Here is a 24,509-nt window from a genome sequence, read left to right as displayed (position 1 = left end):
GACACCTGAGACACTAGCCCATGAGGAGCAGGGGTCACTGGGCCTATCACCTCCACAGGGGGCTAGCGAGGCTAGAGGACTGGGGACTAAATAACAAGACCACATGCCCAGACGGCTCCAAATCTGGGACAGGACCGAGGCTGCATGCTCACCTCTGGGGGCTGCAGCCGGAGCTCAGCATCTGTCTGCCTGTCCTCATCCTCTGGAGGTTCTGGACTGGTGAGTGGTGACTGCTGCCACACGATGGCCTCTTGCGCATGCTCCTTGCGATACAGGTTGGTGCGGTGTGTTAGGCTCACTCGTCTCACCACCTTCCTGGAGAGAGAGGAAGCTGAGACATCGTCACCCAGCTCACAACCTCTGCCCACACGTCCTATGGGGTTCTGCGGCCAGCTGACATCCCCCGGGGCAAAGCCTGGGTCTGGCAGGTAGACCCCAGTGACCTGCAGCGGGAGGGAGGGAGGCTTACCCACGGCTGCCCGCACTAGAGGTCCGCCGGCGCAGCAGGGAGCGCTGTCGGCCCTGGGCCCGCAGGAGTGCATCTTGTTTGTGTTTCAGCTCCAGCAGTTTGGCTCTCACTTCCTCATCACCACACACGTCTGGGAAGAGATGGACAGAGGTGTCACAGGCGTCTCCATGGCCTATCCCTTCTGCCAGATGTAGGCAACTCCACACTCACCGAGGGGCGTCTCGTCCACCAGAGATTTTCCATTCAGATCAGCCCCATGGGCCACAAGCAATTCTACCAGGTGCACCTGTAGGCAGCCAGCAGCAGCTGCTTGGCTGAGGGCTCCACTGGAGGCAGGAGCCTACCCTCTCCCTGCTCCTGCGCACACTCACCTGGCCCCAGTAGGCTGCAGCGTGCAGAGGCTCCCAGCCATCCTGGTCCTTAGCGCTCAGGCTGGCTCCTTGCTCCAGCAGCAGGGCAGCCACCTCACTGAACCCATTAGCAGCGGCGATGTGCAGCTGCAGGCAGACCACTCAGCCCTTCATCCCAGCCCCACCCCCCTTCCAAGTACCTGCCCAAGACAGACACCCCCAAGTGACTGAGTCCTTACCAGAGTGGCCCCATGGTCCAAAGGGTCACTGAGGTTGGCCCCAGCATGCAGTAGGCTCTGGAGGTCGTTCAGCATACACAGCTCTGGCACTGCCCGGGCCTCCTCAATGCTGTCCTGGGTGATACCTGAGGGGCAAGCTGGCTCAGAGAAAGCATGACCTAGGGCGTCGCCCCTTGTGGGCAGGCACCGCACACTCACCACGATTGGCCATGGCCGTCTCGAGGTAATCCAGTGTCTGTTCATCCTCACACAGGTCGTAGGGCATGTTCCCATCGGTGTTGACTGCCAGGAGATCTGCACCGCTACAAGAAGATTGACAAGCCACCGCCTCGGTACTTCCACACAACAGCTCCTCACTCAAGGAGTCCTCAGTCCCCAGGGCAAGTTCCCACTCAACAGAGGCCCTCAGCCTGGGACTGTCCTCAGGAAGAGAGGGCAGGCAAGAGGAAATCCAAGCTCTAGCTCCTGCTAGAAACGCTGGCCTCGGGCCTGGCTGCTAGCCCTCAGCCCTAGATCCTGACTCCAAGCTGGACTTAGCAGTCTCTATCCACCGAGGCGTCAGGTTTATGACACCCATCCACCCCATAAACACAGTAGAGGCAACCGCAGATGTGCGAGGACTCTGGGGCCCCCAGAACACAGAAGGGGTGCCTATGCCTGGTGGAAGAGCAGAACCGGGATGCCTGCAGTTCATCACCAGCTCCAAGAGGAGCCCAAGGAACCTGCTAGCGACAGACCCCTGATGCATTACTGCCAGAGACTCTGCTCATACGAGAGTGACCACGCTTCTATACTCTGACCCACGAGAGAAGCTCTTGAATCTAGAGAAGCCTCCTCTGTTCCCCCTTCCTTGTTAGGGGTGAAGGCCTCACTTGCACCCTGGCACTTCCTCCTAGGCGGATGGTCTCTCCATTCCCCTCCCCTCCTTCCCAACACTGACCAAATAGCACCTTCCTATGTAAGCTGTGGAGAGACCCTTGGTTCAGAGTTGGAGGTCTAGCCTGCCGAGCAGGTCAAGGAGCACAGTGAACACACTCTTCCCCTGAATCCCAGGTAGGTTGACAGAGGAGATAAAGACAGGAAGCATCCCAGAGGGGTCACCTGACCACCACCTGGACACCCAGCAGGCCTACCGTGAAATGAGGAGTTCCACCAGATGCAGATGGCCGCAGGTAGCTGCAGCGTGCAGCGGTGTCCAGCCCTCACTGTCCCGAGCATTGACGTCAGCCCCAGCCTCCAGGAGCTGCTGGGCCATCTCTTGGAAGTCATCGATGCAGCACTGCAAACAGGCAACCTGAGCCCCACCCCCTGACCCCGAGCCAGCCCGCCCCCCCTCCCCCGACTCCTGCGGGGGCTCACCTGGTGCAGTGCAGTCAGGCCGTCCTCGTTGGCCAGGTTGGGGCTAACCCCACTACTAAGGAACTGGCGGACTGCAAGAAGGGGAAGGCAGGAGGGGTCCTCAAGAGCTAGCAGCTGCCTCTCCCTCCAGGCCCCAGGAGTTACAAGCACGGGGCACAGGAGGAGAAAGGGACAAGCCTAAGGCTAGGCTTGTCTTCACACTAGGGAGATTGCAGTCAAAGCAGGGCCTGGGTGAGCGTGCTGCAGTGCCAGGTCACGTGTGCTCTCGGACCCACACTGGACCTGGCCGACATCTGCTCCCCATCTCTCACCAGAGGTGAGCAATGCCATGCCACTCTGCAGAGAAGGGCGTGGGCGCCGAGCATGGAGAGAACGGATGGATTCACAGCAGCCCTGCACTGTTCGGAGGTAGTGATGGCTGTCAGCCCAGGCACTACTCTGTAACCCCATGTCTACCCTGTGTTCCAGCCATCCCATAACTGGCTTTCCTCACACAAAGACCCCTTGCATGCACCCCTATTAAGGACAGTGGACTACTGGTAGCAGAGCTGGGACTAGAGTCCAGGAGCTACCGACAGTTCGAGGCCAGGTTGAGTAACACCCAGCAGGCCACACCCAGGCGGAGGGGAGTGCCTGCTGTGTGTGCCCTGCCCTGGGACTCGAGCACACTCACCTTCCTCCAGGTCGTTTCGGGCAGCCGCCTCCAGAAGCGCCACGCTGGGAGGGAAGAGAACCTGCTTCCGAGGCCCAAGGCCAGACACCTCCTTCCAGGGTTGTTCCCTGCGGCCCTTCTTGCCATGGGCCTCCTTCTCAGCCTGGGCCCACATCTTTACCTGCTGGGCACGTCGCTTCTGGGCATGCTTCAGCCGCTCCTGGGTGCTCATCCTGCCTACCATGGGCATCTCTGCCAGCAGCTCCAGGTGCTCGGCCATGGTGGTGGATGTCTGCCCACAGGGCTGATTGGGGCACCACGATTCGGGTTTGGGGGGCCAGGCCAAGCCTGAAGGGTGGGGCAGCTGGCTGGACTGGCACCCTTGGGGGCATCCCCTTCCCAAGACTTGGTGCCCTCTCTCCCTGACAAGGCTGAGATGGGAGGTCCCACACTATGACCAGGCCCAGCTGCCCTACGGGGCAGAGCCCAGGCAGGGAGGGCAGCGTGGCAGGGGGTGGGGTGGAAGGTGTGGGTGGGTGGGGGGGGAGCCTGCCGTCGTTCCCCAGGCCGCTCTGACACCTCAGCTGCTCAGCTGGGAGGCCTCTGTACACAGCGCCTCGCCTCCCTCTGGGGTCAGGGTGCACACAGCCTGTGGGAAGTAGCCCTAAGACCTGGCCGGCCTCAGTCCAGGGTCTGAAGCTAATTACCCAGATAACAAAGTTCCAGCTTCCTGGCACCCTGCCTAGGAGAATGGAGGGCAGGGCCAATCAGCAGCAGGCCCCTGGCAGCCCCTGGCAGCCCCTGCTCTTCCTCCATGCTGGCTGCCCTCAGTCCTCTGGCTCATTTCCAGTCCGCACAGCTAGTCTAAGGAGGCGGGCAGCAAAGGCCAGGCGTATGGTCAGTCCTGGGGTCCCAGCTTCCAGTGTCCAAGGGTGACAATCTCTAGGCAGCTAGGAGGCAGGAGGCCTGTCAATGTTTTCTCAAGGGAGCCTCCCCTTCCAGCCGTCACACACACCTGAGGAGTAAATACGAATAAGGAAACACAGCGAGGTCAGTCACGGCAAGAGGCGAGGGGGCTCCAGGAGTCCTGCGCGGGACCCACCTTCTGCCATAGCACACCGAGAGTCAACAATGTATCCTGGGGTGCTCTACCCTCTACCCTATTCCTCCCCACACACTCAGGGTAGAGTAGGACAAGGGGGATCTCAGACCCCTATCCATCCTTTCCAGAAAGGCTGTGCAGGCTACACAGTGAAACAGAACCAGGAGGCTTGCCTACTAGGCTGTCCATGGCCTTCCCAGGGCCAAACTCAGAGTCCTGGCTGGGCTGGGCAAGGGTTCTTCCCTGATAGATAGCAAATGGGCTTGACAGACTGCCTCCCCCCACTGTGGCCTGGCATCTGCCCTGCTCCCGTCCCGGAGCCAGTTCAGGCCAGTCAGTATTTCTGCCATCCTGAGTGGCACTCAGCTGAAGTCATGGGGACACCGGCATCCACACGGAAGAGGAACTACGAGCTATCTCCCTGCCCCCATCGCTAGACAAAAGGGGAGATGTCCTGACGCCCTTGTCCTGAAGAAGAGAAAACCTCCGCGGCCAACAACCGCTTTTCAAGTAGAAAGCATGCTGGCTTTTGGGTCTCTGGTCTAGCCCCATGTGCAGACAGCTCTCGGGCCAGCTGGGTGCAGTGGGCAGATAAGCAGGGAGTTGCCCCAGACTGCCCCAAGGCCGTCTCCCCACTACATAGGGGAATTCCTGTGGACCCACCTTTCTGATCTTTCTGGAATGTGCCTGAAGACAGACTGTGTGAGCTGGGACAGGACCATAGGGGAGCCCAGGGAGTCCGGGCATACCACACATAGAGCCCACCGAAAGAGTCCTTACTCCAAGGGCAGTCCAGCCCAGCTCCAGCACATGTTGAGCTCTAAGCTTTCAGTCCCCTGACTCCAGGAGCTGTCTAGCTGGCTTTCCTCCAGAAGCTAGCCTCAAAGGGAACAGGGCAGCTGAAAGCCAGTGGGCTCTTCTCAAGCTCTAGGAGGAAAGCCACCCACTCCTAACTGAGTCTTGTCTGACCCCACTGACCCTGACTAAGGTGTGGTTCCTCTTCCTAGCCTGCCAGGGTCATGAAGACAGCTAACCTATAAGGCTTGACGGCCAGTCCAGCAGCTCCACCAAATGGCCACAACACCACACCCAGCTCCTGCCCGACTCCACAAGTCCTTCCCAGAGCCTCTCTGGAATGTCAAACAGAGATAATTTGGTTGATTTACTCCAGATCTGGGCTTCAAGCCTGGCTGATCTGAACCAGGAATGTGGGACCCAGCACAGGGAAGCCTCCTACAAGGACTTTGACCCCAATCCCCACCCTTCAGCCTGACCCAGTCTACAGAGTGCCCCACTGGGCAGCTGGCCTTCATCACACAAGGCCAGCACCCTAGCCCCAACCCATTCTCCGGAGCTCCAACGAGAACACAGCCAATCTCTTGGGCCCTCACCTTCCCTACCCTTCCCAACTGTACAGCCCTTCAGGAAGTACTTACTATCACCCCCAATTTGTACTCAGGAAAACCAAGCTATTATAGCCTTAGCTACAGACAAAACCAATTCCACTGGCTGAGAAAGCTACAGGAACTGACTCCGGTAGGTCTAAGCACTCCAGACCTGAGGGACGGACGGGCTGCTGAGATAGCCCTGTCACACCAAGAATCCTTTATCAGCTGCCCAAATGTGGCCCACTGTCCTGCACTGACAGTTCCCATCCGATGTGCAGCCAGCACGGCCCTGTTAATCACCACAGCACAGTGCCTTCTGACCCGCCACATGTGTCTGCAGTGAGCCCACGGCCTGGCAGCTGCAAGGAGCCTAAACATGGGGAAGGAGGAATGGTATGGGTGGGGGCAGACAACCCAGAAATGGGGACGAAGGACGGGTGTCCAGAGAAAGGACAGAAGAGATGAGAGAAAAGGAGGGAAACGTTCGGAGGACAGCTAGAGAGTGGGGCAGCAACCCAGTGCACCTGCTGCAGGCTCCAATGCTCACATGGACCACACAGTACACACCTGGAATGTTTCTCTCTGACCCCGTCTATTAGGACCCCCTATCACTAAAGCCCATTCAGCAAGTCACGGAGGCAGAGAGAGAGCCCTCATGCCTCTGGCTGCACATCACAGGGGAAGCTGGCACCTTAAGACATGGGGCAGCAATGTGGCAGCTGATGAAAGAGTCCCTGCCTGTGACAAGATGAAGTCAACCAGCAGAGTTTATTTGGTCTATAGCAAGAAAGGTGCCTCCTTAGAAATCCATACTTATGGGCAAGCCATAAGCCGTAAGGTTACACCGTTCTGTAGAATAATACCTATACGTTCATTTCTGTCGCAAGTCTGTGCAGATCAGTGTCTGCGGAGATGGCTGCAAGATGCTGCATGGATGCAGAAGCTGACAGGACTCTGGATAGACGAATATCAGCAGTCAAGAAAATGGCCCGCAGGCGTGTGCACAGGCATTTTCTCAGGTGGGAGTTCCCGCTTGGAGTTCCCAGGCGACTCACTCCAATTTGTGTGGTGTTGATGGTAAAGCCAAGCAGTACAGTGATGACCCCACCTGTGCCCTCCGTACGGCCAGCAGCCCCCCGAGACTTCCTTGTACCATTTCTACTCCCAGACAGCACTCCTGGGTGTGAAATGAAAATGGATTTGCTTATCCAGATGACAGATATGGGAGGGCCCAGCCCACTGTGGGCAGTGGCACCCCTGGGCAGGTGGTCCTGGGTTATATAAGCAAGCAAGCTACGTAAGCCATAGAGATCAAGCCAGTGAGCAGTGTTCCTCTGAGGGTTCTGTAGATGATGGACTGTATCCTCTCTCAAGTTGTTTCTGCTAAGTGTTTTATCACAGCAACAGGAACCTAACTAGATAAAACCTAACTATGATGAAGAGAGCTCTAAGAAATAGCGCTTACTCAGTTATTTAAAAAAAAAAAAAGATATGCCAGGCAGTGGTGTGTGTCTTTAATCCCAGCACTCGGGAGGCAGAGGCAGGTGGATCTCTGATTTCAAGGCCAGCCTAGTCTACAGAGCTAGTTCCAAGACAGCCAGGACTACACAGAGAAACCCTGTCTTGAAAAACAAAACAAACAAACAAACAGAAAAGATATACGAGGGACGTATAAAAGATATAGGCTGGAGGGACGGCTCAGTGTTAAGAGAACTTACTTGGCTCAGGACCTAAGCTCAGTTCCCAGCAGCCACCAGGCAGGTCACAACCACCTGTGATTCTAATTCTAGGAAATCTGACACCAACTGGCTTCCATGGGGACCTACACACATATACACATAAATAAAAAGAATAAATATTAAAGATATATGTATATGTGATTGTGTATATATTACACTATTTTTTTGTGTAAAAATAAATGAAATAAGAATATACAGAGGCCAGCTGGGCGGTGATGGCACACACCTTTAATCCCAGCACTTTGGGAGGCAGAGGCAGGCGGATCTCTGTGAGTTCGAGGCCAGCCTGGGCTACAGAACGAGTTCCAGGATAGGCTCCAAAGCTACACAGAGAAACCCTGTCTTGAAAAACCAAAACAAAACAAAAAGAATATACAGAGGCCAGGCAGTGGTAATGCACACCTTTAATCCCAGCACTCAGGAGACAGAGGCAGGTGGATCCGAGAGTTCAAGGCCAGCTTGGTCTACAAAGCGAGTTCCAGGATAGCCAGGACTACACAGAGAAACCCTGAATTGAAAAAAATGAATGAATGAATGAATGAATGAATGAGAGAGAGAGAGAGAGAGAGAGAGAGAGGAGGAGGAGGAGGAGGAGGAGGAGGAGGAGGAGGAGGAGGAGGAAAGAATATACAGAGAGGGGCTGGAGAGATGTCTCAGCAGTTGAGAGCACTGGCTGTTCTTCCAGAGGTCCTGAGTTCAATTCCCAGCGACCACATGGTGCCTCACAACCATCTGTAATGGGATCTGGCACACAGGCAGAACACTGTATACATAATAAATAAATTTAAAAAGAGAGAGAGAGAGGCATGGGAGAGATGTCTCAGTGGTTCAGATCACTGGCTGTTCTTACAGAGGTCCCAAGTTCAGTTCTCAGCACCCACAGCAGGCAGCTCAGAACTACCTGTGACTCCAGCTCCAGGGGATCTGAAGCCCTCTTCTGCCCTCTAAAGACACCGCACACACATACACACACACACACTCATACATTACTAAAAATAAATCTGCCGGGTATGATACACAACTTTAATCCCAGCACTCAGGAGGCGGGCGGATCTCTGTGAGTTTGAGGCTAGCCTGGTCTACATAGTGAGTTCTGGGTCAGCCAAACCTACATAGTGAGACCTGTCCCCAAAAATTAAAAAAAAAATCTATTTTTTAAAGATATATTAAAAAATAAAGGCTGGAGAGATGGATCGGTATTTTTCAATAGTTAAGAGCAGTTATGGCTGCTCTTCCATAAGACCTAGGTTCAATTCCCAGCACCATATGGTGGCTCAGAACCATTCATAACTCCAGTACCAGGGGACTGACACCTTCTTCTGGCCTCTGAAAGCACTGAATGCATATGGTACACATATATACATGCAGGCAAAACACCCAAACACACAAAAATACATTGTACAAAAGCAAGCTTTCATAAAAGTTCAGGGTGGAGCACAGCGGTGAACCTGTGATCTCCAGAACTTGAGGGACTGAGGCAGAAAGACTGCTTGAGGCCAAGCATCTCAGCCCATCCTTGGAAACATACTGAGATGCCATCTCAAAGACGGTGTAAGGGCTGGAGGTACAGCTCTATAGTAAAGTACTTGTCTAGTAGTCACAAGATCCTGGGTCCAATCCCCACTGTTATAGACAGACACACACACACACACACACACACACACACACACACACACACACACACAGCAACAGTCTGTGCATTTATAATGGGAAACATGAGAAACAGCCACAAGAATAAGTAGAAGTGGGAACAGGTATGGGGAAGTACTTGTGCTTGGTACAGAGTAGCTGACCTTAGACCACATGAAGATTACTCTCTGTAGAAACTATGTTGAGAGCTCTGTACTGGGCAAGGTGAGTGTCAACCGCCCCTGCACAGGTATACTTTAGCACCTGGAGGAAGAAAGCCCACAGGCACTGGGCAGGGAAAGGTCAGGAAATGCGGTAAGGCCACCTGGACAGCCAAGCCATCATGAAACATCTCGACTCCTCGAACCAATGAGAGACACAATCAGATGGCAGAGACTGAGGGACGTGAGGTGATACGGCAAGGAGCTATCGCACAGGAAGTGGGCAGGAAGACATTGCAGGGGAACAGTACACATTAGGAGGAACAGGACTGGGAACAACAGAGAGCTACATGGGAGGAAGGGGCCAAGAGGGCAGATGGAGGAGCCCTCAGAGACAGACTGCTGGCATTTCCAAGTCTAGAAAAGTGCCCAAATGGCAGTGATCATCAGGGGTATAGACAGAGCCCATGGCTCCCCTATAGACACACGAGGTCCACATTGACCCAAATTGGGGAAGGCTTCAAGTGCTGGCAGTGGAAGCTGCCTGGGAAACAAGACGCTCTTCACACCAAACTAACTCCAGACAGCATACACACGACCTTAAGAAAAAGAAAGCCAGCCAGGGAATAGTGGCGCACGCCTTTAATCACAGCACTCAGGAGGCATTGGCAGGCGGATCTCTGTGAGTTCGAGGCCAACCTGATCTCCAGAGTGAATTCCAGGACTACATAGTGAGACCCTGTCTTAAAAAACAAAAACATTAAAAAAAAAAAAAAGAGTAAAAAGAGTAAAGGATGAAGGAAGAAAATGTTTCATAAGCTTAACACACACACACACACCCCACACAGAGCTTTCTAACGTGACACAAAACCCAGAAACTGAAAGGAAATCCCACAAATCGGATTACACTTAGTTTTCACATGTCTGCATTATAAAAAGGAGACAAAATAAAACCTATATGGCGCACTAGGTAAGGTGACTCACACCTGTAAATCCAGAACTCAGGAGGCTCAGATGAGGATCCCAGTGAGTTCAAGGCCAGCCAGAACATTGTATCTACTACATAACATTATATAGCATGCACTCTCAGATCCTGACCCATTGGACTTAGGCACAGGCAGCAGAGACCCTCACAGCTCTCAGCATGCTGAGGTAGATCCCTGCAGCTCAGCAGCAGCCTTGCAGAGGGAACCCCTCACCACAGCATTAGCCTAAATGGGAAGGAAGCTTTGACCTATGCCCCAGATGTCCCCAAGGCCTAAAACCCAACAATAAGTTTTTGAATGTGTTCTGTTATGTTTCCCAAACAGGTTCTCATTATGTAGCCCTGGCTGTCCTCTGTAGACCAGGCTGGCCTCTACCTCAGCAATGATATGCCTCCTGAGTGCTAGGATTAAAGGTGTGCACCACCACCACCACCACCACCACCACCACCACCACCACCACCACCACCACCTCCGGGCTGATTTAATGGTTGCTGGTGGGCCACACCCTCTCTTGGGGGACTGCAGTTTCTTAGTGCTACTCCCATCCCAGCCACCGCCCTCTCAGTGGGTTACTATCTCACCCACATGGACGCTTTGTTCCTTACTATACCTGCAAAACACTGTCTCCTCTCCATGGAGTCTTGTCTCATATTGTAGCTGAATTCTTGATGGTCTGAGTATTGTCATGGATAATCCTGCAGGTCTCTGCCACCTCGCAGTGGCAGTTGTGACCTCTTCCTGCTAATGCCTCTGTCCCAACTGTATCCTCCACCTAGTCACCAGAGTAGACGCGCCCCCATAGTCTCAATGCAAATCCCCATTCCTTCCCATTCCTGTGCCCCTAACCCAACCCCAAGACGCCAGCATTCACACACACAGTTCTGCTCTTATCCCGCTTCCTGCCCTGCACCCGGACCAGCCTCAGTTCTGAGCTCTCTGACCCTCTTGCATCACTGAGGGAACCAACAGAGCTCCTAACACGGACAGAGCTATCTGGTCCTGAGTGTCACAGCCTAGATGCTACAGAAATCTCACTGCTTCCCTGCCCTCAACTGAAACGTGCATCTCGAAAAGACAGCATCAGAGGAACCCTCAGTCTGCTATCACCAGAGTATCCGCAACACAAATACTTACTAAGAGACTTAACAAAAGGCCTGCACAGAGAATCATAAAACAATACTGACAGATAAGAGACAAGACCTAAGTAAACAGGGAGACACCTCATTTGTGGTCAGAAGACTCAGAACTGTAAAGTGAGTGCTCCCCGAGTTCGTCTGAGTCTGTGCAGTTCCAACAGTGCATTTGAAACTTACAATGCAAATGTGCATGGAACAAGCAGGACAATCCTGAACAAGCGAGTCTGATCCACCTATGCTATGACATATTACAGTTTATTATGAACTCAGTAACTGAGCCCCTGAGTGTCTGCTTAGGATAAAGAAACGAAGCGGGGAGCTGGGGAGCTGGGGAGGGGGTTCAGTCAGCCAAGTGCTTGTTGTGCAAGCATAAGGATCTGAGTTACGATCCACAACATCCACATAAAGCCAGAGGTGTGTGTCTGCAACCCCAGGGGAGCGGAGTTGGGCGACAAGCAGATCTTGTAGCTCCCTGGCCAGCCAGTTTAACCAAATCACAGAGCTCCAGGTTTTTGTTGTTGTTCTTCGACAGGGTTTCTCTGTGTAGCCCTGGCTGTCCTGGAACTTGCTCTGTAGACCAGGCTGGCCTTGAACTCGGAGATCTGCCTCCACCTCCCAAGTGCTGGGACCAAAGATGTGTGCCACCACCACCAGGCTACTGAGCTCAGCTTTAGTTAAAGACCCTGTCTCAAAAAATAGGATAGAGGTGGCATGGTGGTGGACACCTTTGATCCCAGCACTCAGGAGGTAAAGGCAAATAGATTGCTGTGAATTCTGAGGCCAGCCTGGTCTACATAGTGAGTTCCAGGCCACCCAGGACTACACAGTGAGACCTTGTGTCAATAAATAAATAAATAAATAAATAAATAAATAAATAAATAAATAAATAAATACAGGAGAGCAATTAAGGATAATGTCAACCTCTGGCCTCTCCATGCATATGCACACATGTGTGTACACACACCACTGTACACACACACACACACACACACACACACACACACACACACACACACACACACAAAGAAGTGAACCTGGGCTGGAATGTAGCACAGTTGGTAGAGTGCTTGGCCAGCATGTACTGAGTTCAACCTGAGTTCAACCCCCAGCATGTCATAAAATCAAGTAAAGTAGTGCATGCCTATTAATCTCAGCATTTGGGAGGTAGAGGAAGGAGGATCAGAAGTTAAAAGTCATCCTGGGCTATACAGTAAGTTTGAAGCCATCAGAGGCCACATAAGACCCTGTCTCAAAAAAATAATAAACAAAGCCAAGTGGTAGCTGCAAATGCCTTTAATCCCAGCATTTGGGAGGCAGAAGTGGGAGATCTCTGTGAATTCAAGGCCAGCCTGTTCTACAGAGTGAGTTCTAGGACAGCCAAGGCTACACAGAGAAACCCTGTCTCAGGGGGGGGGGGGAAAGTAATTAATAATAATAATAATAATAATAATAATAATAATAATAATAATAAATTAAACAAACCAGTGAGAACTAGGCACAGTGGCTCATATCAGTATTCCCAGTATCCTGGAAACAGAGGCAGGGGTATCACCATAAATTTGAAGACAGCCTGATCTACATAGAGTTCTAGACCAGCCAAGATTACACATCAAGATCTTGCCTATAAAAACAGGTAGGCTGGGCGGTGGTGGTGGTGCACACCTTTAATCCTAGCACTCGGTAAGCAGAGGCAGGGGGATCTCTGTTAGTTTGAGGCCAGCCTGGACTATAATGTGAGTTCCAGGACAGCCAGGGCTGTTACATAGAGAAGCCTTGTCTCGAAAAACCAGAAAGAAAAAAAAAAGACCTAAACATGCAGCCACCACAGGAACAAAACTATACTTGATATTAATCTCAAAGAAATAAAACAATCTGGGGCAGGGGAGGTGGTGGCTCAGCAGTTAAGAGCACACACACACTTTTCTTCCATTCCCACATTGGGCAGCTAACCTGAGTTCCAGGAGATGCAACCCCCATTGGACTTTCTTGGGCATGCATGTACACACACACACACACACACACACACACACACACACACCACATGCATAAATAAATAATAATAGTAAAACTTTAAAAACTCCAATCTATACACGAACGTTCACAAGAGCTCAATTTATAACAGCTAGAATTGGAAACAGCCTGTCCAGAAGAGGTGGACAGCTACAGAAACTGTGGTCTGTTCCAGCTGTCAAGTATGGTCTAGATGGATGCTGGCAGCAAAAAGGTGGTATGCTGTAAGACGGTTGGTGGAAGGCCAGGGTGGTGGTGGTGGTGGTGGTGGTGGTGGTGGTGGTGGTGGTGGTGGTGCACGCCTTTAATCCCTGCACTTGGGAGGCAGAGGCAGGTGGATCTCTGAGTTCAAGGCCAGCCTGGTCTACAGAGCAAGTTGCAGGACAGTTGGAGCTACAAGAGACACCCTGTCTCTAAAAACAAAGACTGTTGGTAGAGTAGTCCTAACATGGCACATAGACAGTGCTGGACAACAAATGCGAGCTGCCATGAGAGCTGCCCAGAGGCTCTCCGAGTGGGGTGGGGAGCTGGGGGTAGGACTAGACCGTCTCACTTGGCTGCACAGGGCTAACAAGCACACACAGGTTCATGGGAAGCTCAGAAACCCACATAGTTGTGCAGCACATTGCACCACTTTGAAATCTGTATGATAGGCCCGGCACCACCAGAGGGAATCTAGGGGAGGGAATCTATGATTCACTTCCCAGTTACTGTATACGATCCAACCTTCTTCAACAAAGAATGAGCAAGAGCTGGAAAGATGGCTCAGTGGTTAGGAGCTCTTGCTGTTCTCCCACAAGATCCGGGTTCAATTCCCAGCACCCACACAGCAACTCACAAAATCTTTAACTCCAGTTCCAGGTGATCCAATATCCTCTTCTGGCATTTGCAGGCACATATGTGATGTACAGGTAGGCAAAATACATAAGATAAAAAATCTAAAAAGGCACATGTAATGCCAACAGCTTGGGAGGCTTAGGCAGGAGTTCAAGGTCAGCCTGGGCCACAAACAAGACTTTACAAAAAGAAAGAAGGAAGGAAGGAAGGAAGGAAGGAAGGAAGGAAGGAAGGAAGGAAAGAAGGAAAGAAAGAGAGAAAGAAAGAGGAAGGAAGGAAGAGAGAGAAAGAAAGAGAGAGAAAGAAAGAAAGAAAGAAAGAAAGAAAGAAAGAAAGAAAGAAAGAAAGAAAGAAAGAAAGAAGGAAAAAGAAAGAGAGAAAAAGAAAGAAAGGAAGGAAGGAAGGAAGGAAGGAAGGAAGAAAGAAAGAAAGAAAGAAAGAAAGAAAGAAAGAAAGAAAGAAAGAAAGAAAGAAAGAAAGAAAGAAAGAGTTCTTGCTGTGATGGCTAAAGCTTTTAATCACAGAACAGAACAGAACCCAGGAGGCTGAAGTAAGGATCAGGAGTTCAAGCCCAACCTCAGTCTCAGCTGCATAGTAAGTTCCAGGTTCACCCTCACACGCTGGGCTATAGGGTGATATCCTATCTCGAGAAAAAAAAAGAGAGAGGGAGGGAGGGAGGGCGGAAAGAAAAGAAGAGAAAAAGAAAAAGAAAAAGCAACACCAAATACTTAAAAGACCAAATGATTAGGCCAGACCCTGTGGTATACACCTTTAATCCAAGCACTCTGGAGGCAGGTGGATCTGTGTGAGCTCCAGGCCAGCCTAGTGTACATACCAAGCGCCAGGCCAGCAAAGACTACATACTAAGACCTTGTCTCTACAAACAACAAAGACTAGACCATGGGAGCTATGAATGACTGTAGACTTCTCATGCCACCACAGGTGTCTGTGGGACAGAGGCATGGCCTAGCCATCCACACAGGTGTCTGTGGGACAGAAGCATGGCCTAGCCATCCACACAGGTGTCTGTGGGACAGAGGCATGTCCTAGCCATCCACACAGGTGCCTGTGGGACAGAGGCATGTCCTAGCCATCCACACAGGTGTCTGTGGGACAGAGGCATGTCCTAGCCATCCACACAGGTGTCTGTGGGACAGAGGCATGTCCTAGCCATCCACACAGGTGCCTGTGGGACAGAGGCATGTCCTAGCCATCCACACAGGTGTCTGTGGGACAGAGGCATGTCCTAGCCATCCACACAGGTGTCTGTGGGACAGAGGCATGTCCTAGCCATCCACACAGGTGTCTGTGGGACAGAGGCATGCCTAGCCATCCACACAGGTGTCTGTGGGACAGAGGCATGGCCTAGCCATCCACACAGGTGTCTGTGGGACAGAGGCATGGCCTAGCCATCCACACAGGTGTCTGTGGGACAGAGGCATGGCCTAGCCATCCACACAGGTGTCTGTGGGACAGAGGCATGGCCTAGCCATCCACACAGGTGTCTGTGGGACAGAGGCATGGCCTAGCCATCCACACAGGTGTCTGTGGGACAGAGGCATGGCCTAGCCATCCACACAGGTGTCTGTGGGATAGAGGCATGGCCTAGCCATCCACACAGGTGCCTGTGGGACAGAGGCATGGCCTAGCCATCCACACAGGTGTCTGTGGGACAGAGGCATGGCCTAGCCATCCACACAGGTGTCTGTGGGACAGAGGCATGGCCTAGCCATCCACACAGGTGTCTGTGGGACAGAGGCATGGCCTAGCCATCCACACAGGTGCCTGTGGGACAGAGGCATGGCCTAGCCATCCACACAGGTGTCTGTGGGACAGAGGCATGGCCTAGTCATCCACACAGATGCTGCTCTACAGAATCACAGGTCCAGGCTTCCCACACAAGGCTCACTGAAGCTCCATAGTGTGTCGTCACAGAGGATGTGGAAAGTTCCTCTCACATACATAAGTCACAAGGATAAGTGCTGTGGGATGATCCTTCTCTGCGCTGTGAATATGTGTTGCTCTCAATGGTTGATAATAAAGCTGTTTGGCCAATGGCAAGGCAGGATAAGGTTAGGCAGAACAATCAAACTGATGACTTGGATGAGGAGGGGGAGGATGAGGAGGGGAGGAGTCAAGAAGCCGCCTAAGAAGCAAGATTCAAGAGGATCAGTAAAGCCACGATCATGTGACAAAACATAGATTAATAGACATGGGTAATTTAAATGTAAGAGCCAGTTAGTAATAAGTCTGAGCATGAGCCGAACATTTATAATTAATATAAGCCTCTGTGTGGTAATTTGGGAAGCAGCTGCTGGGTATTTGGGAACAGGCAGTAGGGACAGAAAACTCCGCCTCCGTCTACACATAAATAACCTCCAGAGTGCCTGGTCTCTCCAGCAATAAGAACCAACAGGATAGTCTGAGCAGCAGAACTGTGGAAAAGAATTAGTTGTCATGGAAGCCCAAGTGGACAGAACTGCCATCAGAAGGCACCTGAAGGAAGCCCTGGGACGTCAGAATAAGTATCCCAGTTTCAAGCCAGAGAAAGCTGAGAATCCACAAGAGAGAGGCTTAGGTTTCTGGGCTCACCCTGTAGAGTCCAGGCAACTTCACAACCACGGCCGCAAGCCAACAGGTATGTCAAGCCAGCAAAGGAGGCTGGTTAGCGGCCCCATTAGGACCCTTCCCACATACCCTAAGATACCAGCCGTCTGACACCGCTGCCCCCCCTGCCCCCGCTTTCTTCAGTAGGGCTCCACTCCTGCCTGCTGCCTGTCTCTAGCCCCCTGCAGAAGTTCTGATGTGTAACTCGTGAGCAATAGCTCCTGTGGCTCCCATGTTCAGCCTCAACCACTCACCAGGCAATGGACTTGAGCTCACAGCTGAAGTGTCCTCAGTATCAGGGTCCTTGCCACGAGTCCCTCCACTCTATCTCTGCAACTCCATCACTGTGACCACCACCTGGGTGGTCCTCTGCTCTTCCTATTTCATTCATTCCATCACTCCTTCACTCCCTAAGTGCTTTCTGAGCTCAACATTTTCCTAAGGCAGGCCTCTTCCTCTGACATGTGGGTCCTTTCTGGGCCCCCGAATCATTTAAGGGACCAGCACAGAGCTCAAATGTGCCCATCATGTAAAGAACCCAGTGTGTCTGGCCAGCAAAAGCCTATGGCTTCTATGGCTTCTTCCTTACACTCCTGCAGACCACTCACTCTGCAAGAGGCCAACTGGCCTAGAGACACCCCTAGTCCTAGGGAGGTCCACTGGAGGCACTGACCTGATCTCACAGCCCTAAGAGCAAACCTCAGCCCCAGGTGAGCCTCTAGATGACACAGTCCTAGCTGGCAGCATGACCACAATCCTGGAAGAGAGCCAGACCAGCCAACTGAGCGTTTCTCACGTCCCTGACCACAAAGTTCTCAGAATAGTCAAATTTCTGTTTGTTGTTGTTTCAGACAGGGTCTTACTTTGTAGCCCAGGCTGGCCTCAAACTCACAGAGATCCTGCCTCCACCTCTGCCTCCAGAGTAGTGGAATTAAAGGCATGAACCACCATGTCCAGCTTCCAACTCACCCCCAATATTTTGAGACAGGGTCCCTTCACTGTAGCCCAGGCTAGCCTATAACTATGGAAGCCAGGATGACCCCAAATTTACAGGAATCTTCCTGTCTGACCCTCCTACACGATGGGATTACAGGCTTGAGCCACCACACCCAGCTCAATGTTGATTTAAAAACACTACATTTGGGAGTGATCTGTGTCTAGCCAGAGTACACCAGACTTCAAAGCACTTTGTCCATCTCTGCAACCCAACCGTAGCCACTCAGGTGGCTGTGACGTTCCCACCTCCATGTGAGTCCATTCCAGACTCCAGTTTCCCTTTGGCTCACAGTCAGGGACCAGCCTGAACCTCAGCCCACCTGTGTGCTGTGCATTATCAAGAGTCGCCTCTGCCTCTCCACCGGGGGCGGCGGTGGTGCACGCCATTAGTCCCAGCACTCGGGAGGCAGAGCCAGGTGGATCTCTGTGAGTTTGAGGCTAGCCTGGTCTACAGAGTGAGACCTAGGACAGGCACCAAAACTACAAAGAGAAACCCTGTCTCGAAAAACCAAAAAAAAAAAAGTCTCCTCTCTGGGGAGGTGGAGCTCTGTGAGTTCAAGGAAAGGTTGGTCTATATAGCTGTAGCAAATTTCAGGACAGCCAGTGGAATGTAATGATGAGACCCTGTCTCAAAAAAACAAAACAAAACAAAACAAAACATGTGGTAGCACATGTCTTTAATATTAGCACTAGGGAGGCAGAGGTAGGTAGATCTCTATGAGTTCAAGGCCAGCCTGGTCTACAGAGCGAGCTCCAGACAGCCAGAGCTGCTACACAGAAACCCCGTCTCAGGGAAAAAGAAAAGAGGAAAGAAGAGTTTCCTCTCCGGGGACATATCTCAGTTGGTAGAGTGCTTGTCTGAGATGCATGAACATGGGTGAGTTCAATACCCAGCATTGTATAATCCAAGTAGGGGCTGACCATGTGGCGCACACCTCTAGTCCCAACACTCAGAAAGAGGCACGTGGAACTCTGAGTTCAAGGCCACCCTGGTTACAGAGCAAGTTCTAGGACAGCCAGAGAAACCCTGTCTCAAAAAAAAAAACAAAACCGTACCAGGGTGGCACATGCCTAAAACCCTCTTGCTGGAGTCAAAGTTAGAGCCTAGGGCCCGGCTGCCCTAACAAACCACACATGACCACCTACCCTCAATAAGCCAATCACTGAATCTATCTATCTCCTGAGGAGTGTGCATGCCATGCAGCGCATGTGGAAGTCAGAGGACAGCTTACAGAAGCTGGTTCTCTCCTTCCACCACAGAGGACCCAGGGATGGAACTCAGGCCATCACCTGGGCAGCAAGCACCTTTACCATCTTGACCACACTCAATAAAACAACTGAAAGAACCAAACTAAGAGTAAAAAGCAAAAAATGATGTATTCACTTGTGGCCACACTGGGAAGAGGGACAGGGAGATCCAGAGATAATCCCCTCCCAAGGGAGTCTGCTTCTCAATGAGCCACACTGCGTACATCTCCTTCAGCGTTTTACTACTAGTTTGTTTGAATTGGCTTAAGGAGGAGTGACCAAACCCAGTTTATTGGGACTGTTAGGGTCCAGGCTCGGAGATTACCTTCAGGAACAATCCTAGCACTCCAAGCTGAAATAGGAGGGTAAGTAGTTCAAGGTCATCCCTGAATCATACAGCCAACTGGAGGCCAGGCTGGATCATGGGAGACTCTGTCTCAAAAAAGACTTTTAAGTCTCTTCTCTGATCCTGCTGCACACGCCACTCAGCCTGCTCGTGCTCTGGTCTCAGCTGCTCTTCTGTTCTCATCTAGGGCTCTGTGTTCTTTTTCAGTGTTCCCACTCCCCTGACATAAGCAGGAGAACCATACGAAATTCAATGTTCCCCTATTTTTTGATCTACAAAAATGAACATTATTGCTGGTCAGTGGTGTCGCACACCTTTCGTCCAAGTGCTTGGGAGACAGATGCAGGTGGATCTCTGTGAGTTCAGGGCCACCCTGGTCTGCAGAGTGAGTTCCAGGACAGCCAGTGCCACACACAGAGAAACCCTGTCGGGGTTGTGGGGTGGGGTGGGGATGACACATTATTTAGCTCAGTAACGACAGGGCTGATTGTCCCATGGGAAGGACCCATATAAATGCACATATAATACTTCCAGCCAGCTCAGGACCCAGGGCTGAGTAGAGAATCTGGAAAGGCCCCTCCCAGACAGCAAAGGAGGCTCTTCAATCTTCCTCGTCAACTTCCTTCCTTTTGCCATCTGGCTCCAAACTAGATCTAATTAACTCAAAGCGACATGTCAAAGGCTAGCCGCAGACATCTGCACTGACACTCCATGAGGATGAGGCTGGACAAAGGAAGCAGACAGAGAAGAATCTGGTACCCCCAGGGACTGCTTCCCATGGACTGTCCTGCTTATTCTCCACTGAGCTGGGACCCCCTGTAAACTGGAAACTAAAGTCTGCCAGGCACAAAAGCAACACAGGTGACAGAAGGGAGCTTTGAAGAGCAAACAATAGATTGTTCTGACTCAAACTTTGGCCCAGAGAGACCGTGACTCAAGTACACAGGAGGCAGGTAAACACCCTGGGGGCCAAGCTGCCGGCTATGGCAGGGTTTTGGAGCTGTGGACAGAGCAGCACAGTCCTAAGGGTTCCAGACTTCCAACAAGGAGTGTAGGGTCCTACAGTGAACAATGGTCAGGCTTCTGATACTCCCCTTATACACTTTATACACAGGATGTGATCCACGGAGACATTTTCCCCAACCCCCCCCCCCAAAAAAAAAACCAACAATAACAACAACAACAAAAAGCCAATTATATTTAGTTAGCAAACTCCTGGAAATGAGATGGGAGAAAAAAAAAGAGTGGGAGCTGGCAAGACACTGATCTGGCCCTAAAGTCACTAAGGAACAGAGCATGATAAAGTTCAGCTATCTCAAAGAAGTCGGTCATGGTGGCACACAGATGGGTACTTCAGAGAGGATCAAAGTCAGCCTCGGAAGTCTGAAGCCAACCTAGATGATACAGACCTTGTCTCAAAACAAAACACACGCAGGGCGTGGTGACGCACGTCTGTAATCCCAGCACTTGGGAGGCAGAGGCAAGCGGAACTCTGTGAGTTCCAGGACAGCTAGGGCTGTTACACTGAGAAACCCTGACTTGGAAAAAACAACAAACAAACAAACAAACATCCATACAAACAAAATCCCTCAAGATTGTCAAATGTGGTGTAGTTCAAAGGTAGCCTGCTCTACATACTGAGTTCAAGACCAGCCTGGACTACAGAGTGAGAGCCTATCTCAAACAAACTTCACAGGATATCATAAAGGGGCCTGGGGATGAATGAGAAAGCAGCTTCCCCCTGAACATGGCTTCTACTCAAGATCCACAGACAAAAATGATCTAATTTGCACACCTAGTTCTAAAGAGAGATCGATGTTATTCCCATTTTAGCACTACAGGACTTCGAACCTCAAAGAATGAAATGTAGCTCTATCAACCCAGCAAAAAAAAAAAAAAAAAAAAAGGAACAACAACATTCTTTGTGGGTACATTCCCGAAAGAGAAACTACAGGCTGCTTACCTACACGGTCATATTCACAGCAGCAGCAGCATTCACACTAGAAAAGAACGGGAACCATCCAACTACCTTCAACACAGGAACAAACAAGATGGGCACAGTCATGCAGTGGAATATTACCCACCTATAAACAGGAATGGAATCCTGACACATGCTTCAAAGGTGTAAGACATAAAAGGCCACACTATTATGATTCAGCCTCTGTGAGCACTTATACGAGGAAACAGAGTACAGCACAACCCTCCAGCACTGGAGGAGGGGAACAGGAGTTCTTGTTTAATAAACAGAAAGTTTCTGTCTCAAAGAGTTTGGAAATGAAGCCAGACATAGTGATCTACTCCTGTAACCAAAGAATTTGAGAAACTGAGTTCCAGGCTTGCCTGGGCTATACATAGCAAGACCCCATCTCAAAATAAAAATCTGAGTGCTGGGGCAGGGTATAATGGCATAGGTATGTAATCCCAACAAGGAAGCAGAGGTAGAAGGATGACAAATTCAAGGCCACCCTTGTTATATAGTTAAACAAGGAAGAAAGGCTGATGTAGTAGGTAATAGAGTACTTGCCTAGCATGTGAGATGCCCTGGGATTGTTGCCCAGGATTCAATTCACAGCATCACCAAAACCAAACCAACCCAACACCACCATCCTTGACACACACACACACACACACACACACAGGAACATACTACAACAACTATAGACCATTAAAGAATAAAAACAGGACCACTTCAAACAATTTTTTCCTGGTTTTTCAGGGTTTCTCTGTATAGCTCTGGCTGTCGTGGAACTGGCTCTGTAGACCAGGCTGGTCTCAAACTTGCACAGATCCGCCTGCCTCTGCCTTCTGAGTGCTGGGATTAAAGGTGTGTGCCACCAAACCCAGTGACCATAAAATAAATCTTCTAAAAATTTCTTTTAGAAATAATAATAAGGTAACATTCAATTCAAAAATACCATTCAATATATGATAGGAAATAGAAATTTTATTGAAAGAGCTCTTTAGTTGTGTGTGGTCTGGGGCTGATTTTCTACAAAACCGCCGAAGTGTCTTGAAAGGAATCATGTGGCTGGCAAATCTGAAACATTTTGAGGTTTTCTAAGCCCAAGCCTGTCACATTTATCTCGTACACTGTTATCCTTATCCCACCTCAAAATCACTGTTGCTTCTGTCTGGAAAGTTCCCCCATTATATCTTAGAACCACCTAGGTCATACCTTAATCTTAAATATTACCTCTTCAGTAGTCTCCCATGGCTACCTCATAACTCTCCTATGTCTTCATGTTTCCTTTGACACGTCACTTACACTTCATTTACTGCAGTTTCCTCAGAGTTTAGCCCAGTGCCTGACTTACAGGAAGCATTCAGTAAATGAGGAACAAACAGATAAACAATCCCTCAATATGTCAGCACTGAGTGTGAGTACACCACAGAGTGGACATCACTCTGGTGTGCATGTTACTGTTTAAGGGACATATAAGAGGAAGTTCCAAGAGAGCCTAGGTGGGGAGGAGCCTGTGGCTGCCTCGGATATCTCCTTTTGACCAGTAGGTGGATGTGGAACAGGCACTGGAGTGGGACACAGTTGGGACAGAGAAAGTATGGAACCTCAGGGCTGGGAGTCTGTTGTCTGTGACCGAGACACTTCAGCCGCCTGTGGTGAAGCCACTGCCTTAACCAGCTGGCGAAACAGACCACAGCACAGAATCCCTCAGACAGTTCAGTTCCCAAACGGAGTTCAGAGTATAGAAGTCCTGCTGCAAGACGCCTGCTAGCCCAGAACAGCGTCCAGTAATACCCGACCCTGGTGATGAAGAAGCAGGGGGACCAACTAATGGAGAAGAGAGGCAGTGGTCCAGGCCTGTAGCCACCAGAAGAAACAGGTGGGAGGCAGAAACAGGTGGAACTCTATGAGTTCAAGGCTAGTCTGGCCTACACAGTGACTTCCAGGACAGCCAGGGCTATGTAGAGAGATCTTGACTCAAAAATAAATAAAGAGACACAGAGAGAGAATGGACTCCACACAGTTGTCCTTAACCTCCACATGAGTGCCATGGCCTGCAACCGTCCCAAACAATAATAAATAAATAATATTTAAAAGAATTATTCTTTCAAAAAAAAAAAAAAAAAGAAAGAAAGAAAGAAAGGGGGAAGGGGGGGGCAGGAGGGCCCGAGCCAATAGGGAAGAAACCTAACCCAGGCATTAGGAGGGAAGTGCAAAGAAAAGAAAAAGAAATGGCCTCCTTGAGCAAAACTTGGAGCAAAGGCAGACAAGTGGCCCCTCAGAGCACTAAATGTCCCATCATCATGACAACACGAAGCCAGCGTCAGGGCAGGTCTCCCCAGGCCAACAGTCCCTGAACCAACTCAGTTCCCATGCGGGGCCAGTGGCAGCTCTGGTTTCCCTGAAGTGAATCAGGCGGCCTTCTAGAGAGCTAGGTTGCTTGCAGCCAGGCAAAGCCTTCCAAGTAAACCCCAAGCCTATAAGGGAATTCCTGGGCAGCAAAGACACCCAAGAGAGCTAACTGAGGCATTGATGTCCTTGCCTCCACCTGCACCTCCCAAGGAAAGACCAGGAAGAAAGGCATGCTTAGGGGTCAGCTAGCTTCGCTCTGTCTCCCGAGTCTGGGGCAAGCCGATACTCACCTCTCTTCGGCACCCGTAATAATTAATCCTCCTTGCCTCAAGCCTCCGGGACTGGCACAGCCAGGCACCCAAAGAAGCCCAAACACTTTTCACAGGCTGGTCTACATTCCTCTCCTAACCACAATCCATGAGGCACAGCCTCCAGGCGAGGGCACTCGAAGCCTTAAGAGGCTCTAGCGTGCGCTTTACTGAACTCCCAAAACCCACACGAAGCATAGCCAAGTCCCTTCGCTGCCCTCATGTCAGAATGAAGACCGTCGGTCGACCTACCTGACCAACAGGTTGCAAGAACTACCTTGGCTGTTAGGTTTCACCAAACACCCTCCGCTGGCCGCCTCGCTGGCGCCCCTTCTGCAGGCCCCTCACGACCCGTTCCACTGCCCCGCAGGGCCAGCTCCGGGCCGCACAGACAGCAGCGCCGGCTCACCCGCCGTGCCCCGCCCCGCCGCGCCGCGCCGGGCCTCGCCCCGACAGCTCCTACGTTCCCACACAGGACCGACCCTCACCTACAACCGCCGGCCGTCTCACCTGGAGCCCGGCTAACCGCTTCCTGGACCCGGCCCGGCCGACCCTGGGTCCCGGCGCTGCTCCAGGCGCCACGGGGGGCGGGCCCCGCGCCCATCCTCGCCATGGCAACGCGACACTTCCGG

The 24,509-nt window shown here is 51.3% G+C and overlaps 2 protein-coding genes across 6 annotated transcripts in view; both read right to left on the bottom strand.

Moving 5' to 3' along the window:
- The window catches only part of Gpt (glutamic--pyruvic transaminase), a 5,668-nt gene extending 5,493 nt beyond the window's left edge, over positions 1-175 (bottom strand). Inside the window, exon 1 of the mRNA XM_037197612.1 lies at positions 153-175. The gene's annotated coding sequence lies outside the window, so the exon portion shown is untranslated. The remainder of the gene's footprint in view (positions 1-152) is intronic.
- The window catches only part of Ppp1r16a (protein phosphatase 1 regulatory subunit 16A), a 25,257-nt gene extending 748 nt beyond the window's left edge, over positions 1-24,509 (bottom strand). Inside the window, exons 1-10 of one of the 5 annotated variants that reach the window (XM_028870981.2) lie at positions 24,366-24,509; positions 3,091-4,084; positions 2,418-2,488; positions 2,192-2,337; positions 1,257-1,360; positions 1,059-1,183; positions 841-966; positions 680-755; positions 470-599; positions 153-315 (exon numbers count right to left, since the gene is read on the bottom strand). In XM_028870981.2, the coding sequence (XP_028726814.1) occupies positions 153-315; positions 470-599; positions 680-755; positions 841-966; positions 1,059-1,183; positions 1,257-1,360; positions 2,192-2,337; positions 2,418-2,488; positions 3,091-3,349 (1,200 nt within the window). In that variant the 5' untranslated portion in view covers positions 3,350-4,084; positions 24,366-24,509. Of the gene's footprint in view, positions 1-152; positions 316-469; positions 600-679; positions 756-840; positions 967-1,058; positions 1,184-1,256; positions 1,361-2,191; positions 2,338-2,417; positions 2,489-3,090; positions 4,085-7,277; positions 7,382-23,859; positions 24,067-24,129; positions 24,272-24,365 lie in introns of those variants that run through there. The other 4 variants (XM_028870980.2, XM_028870982.2, XM_037197610.1 and 1 more) reach the window with 4 other exon arrangements.

The sequence above is a fragment of the Peromyscus leucopus genome, chromosome 20, assembly GCF_004664715.2.
Source record: "Peromyscus leucopus breed LL Stock chromosome 20, UCI_PerLeu_2.1, whole genome shotgun sequence".
NCBI lineage: Eukaryota > Metazoa > Chordata > Mammalia > Rodentia > Cricetidae > Peromyscus > Peromyscus leucopus.
The sequence above is the reverse complement of the archived record's forward strand: the minus strand, read 5'-3'. Positions and strand labels throughout refer to the sequence as shown.